General features: G+C 34.4%; 1 protein-coding gene across 1 annotated transcript; it reads left to right on the plus strand.

Moving 5' to 3' along the window:
• Positions 1-579: 579 nt before the first annotated feature.
• Positions 580-12,981, plus strand: LOC144961020 (BRCA1-associated protein-like; the record flags this gene model as incomplete). Its single annotated transcript, XM_078894363.1, is given in 9 exon segments — positions 580-668; positions 2,090-2,165; positions 3,387-3,454; positions 5,504-5,572; positions 5,574-5,682; positions 7,155-7,244; positions 7,768-7,881; positions 8,992-9,126; positions 10,076-12,981. Coding segments are annotated over 9 exon segments (939 nt in total), but the record flags the coding sequence as incomplete, so codon positions are not given.
• Positions 12,982-13,288: the final 307 nt, after the last annotated feature.

Here is a 13,288-nt window from a genome sequence, read left to right on the forward strand (position 1 = left end):
GATTGAAGTTATTGTTATGCGCCTGAGTTTTATTGTATAGAGGATTGGGCGCAATATAAATAGATTTCATTATTATTATTATTATTAGTATAGGTGATAATGGTGATGCTGCTTGTAGTTTATCTAATTATCCTTAGGGAGAGTTTAATGTCAAACTATGAATTATTAAATGATAATTACTCATTTAAGTGGATATTTGACACATTATTTGTTAAATTTAGCTCTTTAGGGGCCAATTTTGAAATACCGCGAATTCATTTTTCCCAGCAGAAGTAGTATTGCAAAAATTTTGAGGTCTTTAAAAAAATTTCTAGGAATTGGTGGGGACCCTGTATAATATAAGTTTTATTTTTGCTTTTCTTGTGAGTTTCAACTTTGAAAATTAAGTAGAAAGACATAAAGAAAATTCATGCTTTAATTTCCTTATTTTATTTAATTCAGTTTCATAAAGATTAAACTTAAGTCCCTTCAGTCATGCTGAAAAGTGCATAATACCGATGCCATTATTTATGTCAAAAAGATGACAAACATTTATTGTTAAATTGTTTTAAAAAGACCATTGTTTGTTGCTCATTTCAGGAAGGATCTGAAGATGGTAAAGGCATTTTGACGGTGCTTTGTAATCATTCCTTTCATACACAGTGTTTGGCACAATGGGGGGACACAAGGTGAGGGGACAAAATTAATAAAATCGTGAAGTTGAATGTAAGCTTCAATTTAATTACAAAAACAGATCAAATGAACGTTTCGGGTTTCCCCTTTATCGACAAAACAGGATTGTTGAAACACCACAGATGAATGAGATGATGTGTTAGTGGTGTAGCTTCGAGCAGCAACATTTACACGGGGACAAAATTAAGAAAGTGGAGAAGTTTTTATTCGCTTGACTGGTTGGGAAAGAAGAAGGAGGACATACAAGCGAAATGCTTCATGGTAGGCCTACTGGTACACCGAAAAAAAGAAGCCATTTTTATATTTGACAAAGGGCTGAAGTGTGAATTGAGTTCTTTCTCTATTTCCTTTAGTAAGATAATCGCATAGATTGTTAACGACTTTTAGTTTATGTTTAAAAAATTATATATATATATATATATATATTTATACCTTTTTAGCCACATCTATGCAGCAAACAAAATTCACATTTGTTACTTCTTTCCTAAATGTTTCCAACAAGAATTGATACTATGCCCTGTCATATGGAAGCAGTAGCCGTCTTTATCATGGATTGGAATCGTCCTGTTTCCTTGTCATTTATTGGCATTTTCGAAATTTATTCATTTTCATGACTGCTCCACTCGGCCTATTTGTTGAATTAAGAAATGAAGCATTAGATAATCCCACTCTGCTAAATGAGTAAAAGAAAATTAATTATCTTATAATTGTGTAATCAAGTACTTGGTTTACCTTGTCTCTCAATTCATTTTATTCGATTGGTTGACATTTCGAAAGATGGAATCATAGGAAATGATTTATAGAGTCTTGACAATATTCCTGTCAGGGTGGCAAAATGAAACAAAACAAACAAAACAAAACAAACCAGACGTGCAGGTGAAAAAAATCCATGGCACCAAGGAAGTCCAATTTAAAAGGAAAAATTCTGTTTGACGGGAAAGGCAGGCACTTTGGGGAATGGGCATTCAAGAGGTGAACATCGTCGTGTAGATCACTACATTAATATGTTTGTCATGATTAATAAATAAACAAATTGTTTTACAAGATATTGTTCAAATGAAAAAGAGTTGTCGGTTGAAATAATGTTTAAACAAAAGTTTACATCTTAGACTGCTAATGATGGCAATTAAAGGAGAAAGTGAATTTAATGCTGGGAAGATTCATAGAAGATGACTAAGTTGTTTCATATTATTTCCTTTGATCTTTACTAATTACATTATGCCTAAGTTGTAATTAGATATTTTTGACATTTACTTTTTTAACAAGTGGAAATTGAGTTTAACTCAGGAACCAACACTGATTGATTTTTTTTTGAAAGAGCAAAAGATAATGACAACCATTTTTTTTTTTTTTTCTCTTTCTGATTAAATGTAAAAAAAAAAAAAAAAAAATAAAATCCCAAAATCTTTATTTTTAGTTGTCCAGTATGTCGATATTGTCAGACTCCAGAAGAAGTAGCAGATCAAAGATGTATGCAATGTGGATCACAAGAGGTACGATTGCTGATGATTTAGTTTTCAATTTTTTGATGATGATAATGAAACTGTTTGTTGTAGAAAACAAAATCTATAATGATTGTAGTTCCAATGTTTGAAACTTGTACCTTTGATATTTTAAGACAAAAGGATAGATCAGATTTATTTGAAATCTGGCACCGTTAATCGTGGTGGCAATGTAGAGTTGTCAACTTGGAAAATAAATTATCTCTTTATTCAATTTTGTATTTTTAATTCTTGCGTGTACATCACAATTATTATAAAATACATTTGAAGTTCTTGAAATCAGTTACGTTTGTTTCATGGAATAAAGGGCTAAGAAAACAGCCATGTTTGAATTGCATCAAATCCTGTTCTCTCCATTTTAATCGTACAAAATCGGTCTCACAATAAAATGAATTGAATATTTAAAAAGGCATTCCATGGTTTATCATGCTCAGTACAAAATCGGTCTCACAATAAAATGAATTGAATATTTAAAAAGGCATTTCCATGGTTTATCATGCTCAGTACAAAATCGGTCTCACAATAAAAATGAATTGAATATTTAAAAAGGCATTTCCATGGTTTATCATGCTCAGTACAAAATCGGTCTCACAATAAAATGAATTGAATATTTAAAAAGGCATTTCCATGGTTTATCATGCTCAGTACAAAATCGGTCTCACAATAAAATGAATTGAATATTTAAAAAGGCATTTCCAGATTTCCATGTCTTTATCATGCTCAGTACAAAATCGGTCTCACAATAAAAATGAATTGAATATTTAAAAAGGCATTTCCATGGTTTATCATGCTCAGTACAAAATCGGTCTCACAATAAAATGAATTGAATATTTAAAAAGGCATTTCCAGATTTCCATGTCTTTATCATGCTCAGTACAAAATCGGTCTCACAATAAAAATGAATTGAATATTTAAAAAGGCATTTCCATGGTTTATCATGCTCAGTACAAAATCGGTCTCACAATAAAAATGAATTGAATATTTAAAAAGGCATTTCCAGACTTCCATGTCTCTATCATGCTCAGTACGCCGAGCAAGTCTGATTTCTTACAATGTCTGTCTTCGTTTATATCCAATCACTCATACATATCTGTGTAAAGAATGGAGTGGAAGAAGAAAAAAAAAGAGCTTCAATTAGTTTTCTAGATTTATATTATTTATTGACTCTTATTTCCATAAATTGATGTCTTTTTCTTGCTTGCTTCTTTCCAGAGCTTATGGATGTGTCTGATTTGTGGTAATATTGGATGTGGTCGCTATGTTGGTCTCCATTCTTACAAGTAAGTGTTTTTATTATTATGTCATGTCACATTTACCTATTAGTATGTTAAGCTTAGGTTTTAATGTTAAGTGTAGATTTTATACCTTTTTGTTGTCAGCCAAATAAAGTATTAATTCTGAATTTTTGTTTTTGGTCTGGATTGTCTTTATTTGATAGTTTTTATGTTGTATGGTTTCCCTGTTATATGTCTTAAAAGGGCTCTATGATGTCGAAGAGCAGAATGAATGAAGTAGAAACATATGTTATAAATACCCTTTTATACGGTTGTGAAACGTGGACGCTTGACAAAGAATGTACAAGGAGGTTAGAGGCATTTGAGATGTGGATGTATAGAAGAATGTTGAGTCTATCATGGACAGGCAGGTATATGAACGAGGAAGTGTTGGAGAAGGTGAGTAATCGAAGAATGTTGATCAATACCATCAGAAAGAGGCAGTTACGGTTTCTGGGACATGTGTGGAGAAGAGACGGAATAGAAAAGTTGGTAACATCTGGATGATCGAAGAAAGAGAGCTAGAGGAAGACAAAGAATGACTTACTTAAACTAACCTAAGAATGGTCAAATGTGATTTTAAAAGCAACACAGATTTCATGCGCACCGCAGAGGATCGTGATTCGTGGAGACAGCTATATGATGATGATGATGATGATATCAGACCCTCCACTTGCCAACAACACAAGAGTCCACCAGCAATTCAATCTTTGGTATCCCAAGGAGAATTACCTAGTAGAGCAGAGGTCCTTAGACACGACCTTAGCGAATTGGGAATCCATGTTTTTACATGCTCCCTAAGATCCATAAGATCCAGGAATTGTCTGACTACCTACCTGGAAGGCCTATCATGTTGGCTATTGAGAAAGTATTGCAGTTCCTCGATGCAGTATTCCAATATATAATCCCTACCCTGCCATCGTATATCAAGGATACTAACCATGCTCTTGGTGTCCTTGACAAAATTTGATTCCAGGATGAACCTCCACGGCTGATTTTCACCATGGATGTGAAAGCACTGTACACATCCATACCGCATCAAGACGGACTGTGTGCAATTAGACACTTTGTTGATTCCCATCCCTTACCAGGCATCTCCAGCAACAGCATTGTGCGGCTCACTGAACTTGTGCTCACACTCAACACCTTTGAGTTCAATGATGTATTTTTCCATCAGATCTCAGGTGTTGTGATGGGCACCAAGATGGGTCCCTCATATGCTAACCTCTTTATGGGCTACCTTGAGGAAACTTTTTTCCGCCAGTACATGGAACCCGCCCCTGAGTTGTTGAAAACAGGGATGTAAATCTTTCAGAATTATTAGGATTTCCTATTTTTCACACTTTTTCCAGTTTCTTTAATATTTCTTAATACCTCAATACCAACAACTCTCATGATATAGATACTGCTGTACATCTAGAGAATTTGTAGTGTGTATCCAATTTCAATGTACTGAAACACTTAAGGACCACTACTGTTGTGTCAGCAATGATTATTCGTGTATTTAACCATTCAACTTATGTCCACGACAGCTTCTGAAAAGTACTAAGGATTGATAGCATTTGAATTTCCGAATTTTCCTAATTTTAATTCGGAACTAGATTCACGTCTGTTGTGTAAACAAGGAGGGTTATTTTTAGTTTACTGGAAGCAAAACATGGGCTGCAGAATTGAAAGTAGAAGATGGTGGATACATATCGAGTAGGTGAGTATTCACGACTGAGCTCTGAAGTTATTCCTAAGCTGGAATTTATTTCTGCTTCTGTAAGTAATTCCTGTGTGACGTGTTGCAAATCATTTCAGTCATATTGAGTCTGAAGATACATTTCCCTTAGCCTTGGTCCTTGTGTCTTCAGGCAGCCCCCCCCCCCCCCCCCCCCCCCCCCCATTCTCTATGATGTCAGTAGTTTTAACCGTTTTTGGCAGCTCCCATTATCATGTGGTAAATTTGCAACCTTTAAGATTTATTCATATTCCTCTTTTCAGTCAATTATGTTTGCAGTTATGTTATGCATTTGCATTCTCATAATGACATTTTTGTTCTACCTCTCGTAGGCATTTTACAGATACAAACCACACATATGCTATGCAGTTGGGGACTAACAGGGTCTGGGACTATACAGGGACAATTATGTTCATCGTTAGCACAGAACAAGTCTGATGGGAAATTAGTTGCTGTGGATGAGGGTGGAAATGAATTGAGGGAGGAAAAACTGGATTCCATCACATTAGAGGTGAGTAGATTTTCAAGGTTCTATCATTTTAGAAAAGTTCAGTTAATTAAATTGAAAAATGGCAAATTTTTTTCCATGTTGAGGATATGATATGGTGACATCATAGTTTATATCATCATTCATCATAGTTCCTTAAACACCTATAGGTTTGGATTTAGGTTTGGATATCATCATTCATCATAGTTCCTTAAACACCTATTAGGTTTGGATATCATCATTCATCATAGTTCCTTAAACACCTATTAGGTTTGGATATCATCATTCATCATAGTTCCTTAAACACCTATTAGGTTTGGATATCATCATTCATCATAGTTCCTTAAACACCTATTAGGTTTGGATATCATCATTCATCATAGTTCCTTAAACACCTATTAGGTTTGGATATCATCATTCATCATCGTTCCTTAAACACCTATTAGGTTTGGATATCATCATTCATCATAGTTCCTTAAACATCTATTAGGTTTGGATATCATCATTCATCATAGTTCCTTAAACATCTATTAGGTTTGGATATCATCATTCATCATAGTTCCTTAAACACCTATTAGGTTTGGATATCATCATTCATCATAGTTCCTTAAACACCTATTAGGTTTGGATATCATCATTCATCATAGTTCCTTAAACACTTATAGGCTTGGATATCATCATTCATCAACGTTCCTTAAACACCTATAGGTTTGGATATCATCATTCATCATAGTTCCTTAAACACCTATAGGTTTGGATATCATCATTCATCATAGTTCCTTAAACACCCATTAGGTTTGGTGACACTGGAATCTTGTTTAAATTTTCCATCATTTTGAGATGCTGCTTGAATTTTGCGTAACTTTTTGTAGTCGTTTAAAGCCAGGACGTTTGTACTCTACTTTATCCCAAATTCTGAATCAATGTTTAGTTGGTGTCAATCCTTTGAATCATTCATAGAATAAGTCCTTCCCATCATTGATGCGAGACCAATCTGCCCAGCCACTGTTAGGTAAACAGTGAGGGTGATTAAAACCCATACTTGAATTCTTTTTCTCCTTTTTGATTCTTCACCTCTAAGCTTTATTGGATAATATGTACCTATTATGATATCAAAATTAAAATTATAACATTATCTCAAGTTAGTCTTAAGGCTGTCAGTTGTTGGATGTTGTATCAAATATGTTATGACTTGAAAAGATTAAAGGAATTTCAACTTTTATCAATCTTTTCGGGCAGCTCTTGTCATATATCATAGATATGCTTTATGAGATTTTGGTTTTTAAAATACTTTTCCAAAAAGTTAAAAAGCCTACTGCTCAGTATCAGGATAATTGGTAACTTTAAATCTTGAAGGGGCTTCTGCAGTTTGGCTTATAAATTTTTCATAAATGACTTTGTTGGTCATGAAGAAATTGTGCATGCAAACATAAAAAAAAAAGAAGTAAAACTCTTTTGACTTGCTTACTCATTAGTTTTTTTTTGTTTTTTTTCAGTACACATATCTGTTAACGTCACAACTGGAATCTCAGAGGCTTTACTTCATGGAGCAGATGTCATTGGCAGTGAAAGATGTTGAAGACAAGGTGAGCTTATGAAGTGGACTTACCACATAATTACAATTACTGATAAAGGCAGATGTCACAGTGTATGATTGCTGTCATTTTTTTTTGTTCCACTGCCAATTAATATCTCATTTATTTATAAGAAATTTGCAAAAAATTGTTGACAAGTCTTACTTGATTTTGAATTAAGCTCCACTCACTTGCTGGAAGATTTTAGTTTTGAAATATGGTTGTCCCGATAGCTCAGTTGGTAGAGCACTTGCTTCACAAGCAAAGAGACTGAGGTTGACTCCGGGTGCAATTGAGATTTTGTTTCTGACCCCCTCTGTCCACCCAGCAATGATTGGGTAGCTGGGTCTGTTAGACTTTGTTGAAAGTACTTTTTGACAGACTAGAATTCTATACAAAGGGTAGCAGGCAATTGCTATTTGTTTCACTCAAAAGAAACCATGGGCCTAATGGATCTGGAGGAATACTTTTAAAAAACATTTTTAATTGAATAAAAAAAATCATTTTATTTATTTTCCTTCTTGTGATATTGTAGTTAGACAATTGCAACCAAAGATTGGAACATGAAATGAGAGAAAAGGAAGCCATAGAAAGTCGATTTACAGACGTGAACAAGGAAAAGCTGACGTTGGAGAAAAAGCTTACTCAAGTGAGTTGCAAACGTTTGCAATCCTTTCAATTGAAAAGTTTCATGTGACCCACTTCCACAATCTGGTTTAATTTTGTAGTAAAATTTTTGTTGATATTTTAATTTAAAAGCAAAACCACTACATTCAAGAAATATGAGATTTTGGAGTTTTATTTGTCAATGAAACTATTATTAGTAACTTATTTTATGGCTGTTATAAAGATGAGAAATTTAATGGAAATACTGAGCTGAAACAAATCTCAATTATTTATTTCAATTTTTGCATCATTAAAAAAAAATACAGATGCAAACTTCTTGATTTGATAGAAACTTTTAATGTATAAACTTACTCTGACATTTTAAAATTTAGCTAGTTTTCTAATCGTGTATAAGATTAAAGGACAACAATGATGATGATGATAATATAACATATCAAGTTGGCTCATATCAGCAAATGGAAAAAAAAGGTGTCACAACTAACCTTGAAATCAATTCTCTTTAGACATAATCTTGTGTTTTAGTGTATCGTTGTCTTGAAGGTGCTGCCCCTTCCTACCTTTCGGAACTAATTGAAAGATATTCAAAACCCCGCCCCTTACGTTCGGCCAGTGATTCCACAAAACTAGTCGCACAGGAATTCGGAAAAATTCTGGAATGAGATCCTTTTCTCATTTCGGACCCTCTATTTGGAACGCCTTACCGCAGAGCATTCGTGAAAAAGAATCTTTGTCTATTTTTAAACGTTCGCTTAAAACATATCTGTTTCGATTTTAGGAGATGGTATGAGATGGTTTGGTTTGTGTTGTGTTGTGTGTGTGTGTGTGTGTGTGTGTGTGTGCTTATGTGTGTAAATGATTATGTTTCAGCCAAAGTAATTTGTAATTTAAGCGCTTAGAGTCTGGTGTCTCGGAGTTATAGCGCTATATAAGTTTTCAGCATTATTTTTATTATTATTATCACTGATGCTCCAGCAGACTAGTTATACAGTTATTACTGCTGTATCAAACGATTTACTGTGGTTAAATTCTATGTTATTAAAAGATTAAATTAGTAACTACTTACAACAAGTATAACAAAATCATTTTATTGTTTCATTATTAATTGTTTATTGAATATGATTCAATCCAATAGCTTCATTCGAGGACAAGCAAAGTTTTGACTGAATTGCAAGACGAGAAACAGATGAACAAATGTCTTTCAGAAAACCAGCAACAGTGGATGGTGAAGGTCACGGATCTAGAGGCAAGATTGAAAGATAAGGAAAAAGTATGTATTAATCCCCCTTCCCCTTCTCTCTCTTTCTCTCTCAGGCCCCCACCCCCCTCCCACCAAGTGAGCTTTTGGTCGCGCAATATCCGCTAGATATGCTTAAAGCGCTTTACAATGGGTCTTAATTCAATAGCAATACAAAACATGTAGGACAAGAGGTGTAAATTCATTTTTTTAATTTAAAAATTATTTCTTAAAAAGACAGTTTGAATGGCCTATTTAAATTGAGTCATAAGTATATTGAGAGAATAGTTTTTTTTATCAAGCATTAATTTGATCAGGGAAGCAGCATATTTTGTTTAATTTTTTTTATCAACCCTGTTAATGGCTACTTACTCATTTTACTCCTGAGTTTTGTGAAACATTATTAGTATTATAACACAGCCTTCTGTAAAGACTCCACTACATGCCACTCTCAGATGGACTCGAACCAGGGATCTACAAAGCCGCACAATAAGAATAGTGAGATATTATGAAAATCATTTGTTGTGGGCCGACGTCAATCTCTTTGGAAACAATGGAATGGTATCCATTGGTTGACATTTTATTTTCAGAAGACTCAAAATGTTCAATAACGTCTTAAGCTGTTGATAATGAAGTAATATCGTTTAGGACAGATACCAAGACTGGAATGATTTACCCGAATCTTGTGTGAACAAACAACAGATTTAGACACCTTCAAGCAAAGAGTATCAAACTACATCAGCCTGAACACCAACCATGGCTACCACATTCGACAACTCTCTCTGTCCTTGAATACAAATACTCAGAATTGAGTCGACTTAGAGTAACATTCATATCGATGGCCCGTTGATCAAACCTCTGAAATAGCCTCTTTGCGATACTATACTTCAGAGGTTTGATCAACGGGCCATCGATATTCAGTCACAAGCTTTCAAAATCGTAATTGATTTAGGTAACTTCAACATTATGTATTTTGTTTCAGGAAATGACAGACCTACAGGAGCAACTTCGAGATGTTATGTTTTATTTGGAAGCCCAACAAAAACTTGCCAATAGCACAGATGTGACACAAGCTGAAATTCAAGGGAGTCAAGTCGTTGTCAGTCCTGGGTCTGCATCGGGGTCTGGTGTCAAGAAGTCAAGGAAAAGAGATAGTCTTGATGAGTCATGATGAAGCTTTTAATGATAATGTATAAAGAGTTTGATTCCAAAATGTGACCAAAGCTTGTAAATTTCATTTGATGTGGGTCAAGTCAAGAAGTGCTAACAACATTTAAAGTTTTGATCAGCGCTTATTCATCATTTTGTTTGGGAAAAATTATGATATTGAAATACATGAGTGTAGCCATTTCATGCCACGTCTTAATAAGGCATTAAGCGACATCAATTGCCAAAATGACTATTGTTTAGCATATCAAGTCAACTTGGATCATTTTACAATCGTTGATTTCATGCATCAACTTCTATTAAGATAAACAAGACACACTACAAAGCATCACTAGGACGTGGAGAATGTTGTCAACTTGGCATTTTTGAGTTTAAATACTCTTTTAATAAGTTACATTTAATCAGCTCCAATCATAATACTTAGTATTAGTATTATATTATGCATCTGACTATAGATATGAATAAACACTAGTGGTATAGTTTTTTACTACTCATATCCTTTTCATTTATATTAAGGGAGTGTTATAGATTTATATAAACTAAATTAAAGTAATATTGAAAGATATGAGAGATATTGATACAGACAGAAATAAAGATATAATGTGTAAGGCTTTCACATTTTACCGCATCATTTGATTTGTTTGTTCATCATTTTGAAACCAAATTCTTCATATTTCCTCTAATGATTAATTAATCTTGTATATAGTTTCTGTGTGCATCATCGTAATTTCCATGCTGGGATCTTCAGTCAATATTCTGATTTTTAGCATTTAGATACTGGGTATGATATCATATTTCCCTTTAAATGTCATTTCCAGAATTACAGATGTACAATTTATTGATCACTTTTTGTTACATTTATGCTTTTAAGTAGGGCATGAACAGCAAAATGTCACATAATCATTGATGTTGTTAGATGACATATGAATCTATTTTGAAGCATTGGCCCATTGATATAAGTCTTTCCACTTAAATGTAATCTCCTCAGTGCAAACTAAGGGTAATCTCAATATAAAATAGTCATTTCAGAAAAGAAACAGGAATCAAATGTCTTCTAGTGGTGAGACAAAACCTCCAGTTTGGGAATTTCCATAATGGAACCCGTCGTGGTTACATACCAACCTTTGTAAAAATGATCTGACTGGAATTATACATCATACCAGAAGTAAACGTCTCTGCATATAGCATTCATTTGAATGAAAGAAATTGTCTTTCTGATCATAGTATTAAACCTGAATGGGGTTCCCGACATCCCATAGTGGGCAGGGAGTACTTGTTGTGTCTTCTATCCCCCTGCATCTGTTTTCCAATTGCTATCTGTCTTTGTCTTGGAATGAGATTACTAAGTTTTGTCCTGACCCTGGCCGGAGTCCTTGGCTGGGAGGGAAACATATGAATGTATAGTTATAGTTTTGGGAGATGATATTTTTTCCTTGTAAATCATCTCTCTGTTATTTTAACATATGATTTGTAAACATTTGAGTGTATTCCTCTTAGTGGGATCTTGTGTTGGTATATCTTGCTATTTTTATATAACGGTTGCCAAGTCTGGTTGAATTTTGTTGGTAAGTTTTTGTGAAGTTGGTTATTAAGGGAGGACACTCCATTTGAAAATAATCACTGTTTACATAAACTACAGCATCAGACAGGAAGTGGATCAGATTGAATAGATTCCATCTTTTTGACAAATCTAGTAGTGACAAGGAAGTGGATCAGATTGAATAGATTCCATCTTTTGACAAATCTAGTAGTGACAAGGAAGTGGATCAGATTGAATAGATTCCATCTTTTGACAAATCTAGTAGTGACAAGGAAGTGGATCAGATTGAATAGATTCCATCTTTTTGACAAATCTAGTAGTGACAAGGAAGTGGATCAGATTGAATAGATTCCATCTTTTTGACAAATCTAGTAGTGACAAGGAAGTGGATCAGATTGAATAGATTCCATCTTTTGACAAATCTAGTAGTGACAAGGCTGTGGATCAGATTGAATATATTCCATCTTTTTGACAAATCTAGTAGTGACAAGGAAGTGGATCAGATTGAATAGATTCCATCTTTTTGACAAATCTAGTAGTGACACACAGGCACTGATTCAGTCTCCGTATCAATACATACTGAATAGAAATGGAACGCATAAAGCTTTAGTTTTTTCAAAATCCCAAATAATATTTCAGCATAGGCATTTATCTAGAATTTTTTTTTAAATGTGTGTACACATCAAATATTCAAATAAAATAAAATTCTCATTCTAGACTCTTTCTGTTAATTTCAATCAACAACCCATAAATGGTACGTTTTTTATATGTCCAAATATGGTCACAATTGAATCATTCTGACAATTTCATTGGTTTATTTTTCTATGCAAATGAAAGTGCGGTATTCACTGCATGTAATTTTTTCAAGGGCCCATTAGTCAGGAAAAAAATTGCTTTTAATGTTATAGAGTCGTGTGCTAGTAATCCCAAGCACTAGTTGTAAGTACACATGAGTGTAACCTTTAGCTTAAGTTTTACCTATGTACATATTGGATAAAAAGTCCCTGATAAGCAACCCTCTTGCACATCTTCTATCTCTCTCCAACCCCCCCCCCCCCCCCCCCTCACACACACACACACACACACACACAATGTGCTCACACTAAATTACCATGCAATAAAGTCTTTAAGAGAGAGAGATCTGACAGTACGCACTTTTGTGACAAGCAGAAAGAAAAATAAAAAAATGACACCCCCCCCCCCCCCCCCCACCCCCCCCCCCCCCTCCCCCCCCCCCCCCCCCCCCCCAAAATTGTTTTCCTTTACAACTGCTGTATCTACCTTGTTGCCATCAATGAAATTCTTTTGTCCAATGGCAGTTGGGGGATTGGAGATCCCATGGTGTTTGATGGGGCGGTTAGGGGGAATGTATCTGGACTCACGCCTTATATTCTTTCTCTTTAGGTATTTCTAAACAGCCCTTCCTATGTATGTGCAAATAACTTTTTATCAATTATTTATGCAGTCTTTCATATTCGTGAATATTTT

Source organism: Berghia stephanieae, unplaced genomic scaffold (assembly GCF_034508935.2).
Source record: "Berghia stephanieae isolate SIO BIC M18660-M18661 unplaced genomic scaffold, UCSD_Bste_1.3 scaffold1251, whole genome shotgun sequence".
Classification (NCBI taxonomy): Eukaryota; Metazoa; Mollusca; class Gastropoda; order Nudibranchia; family Aeolidiidae; genus Berghia; species Berghia stephanieae.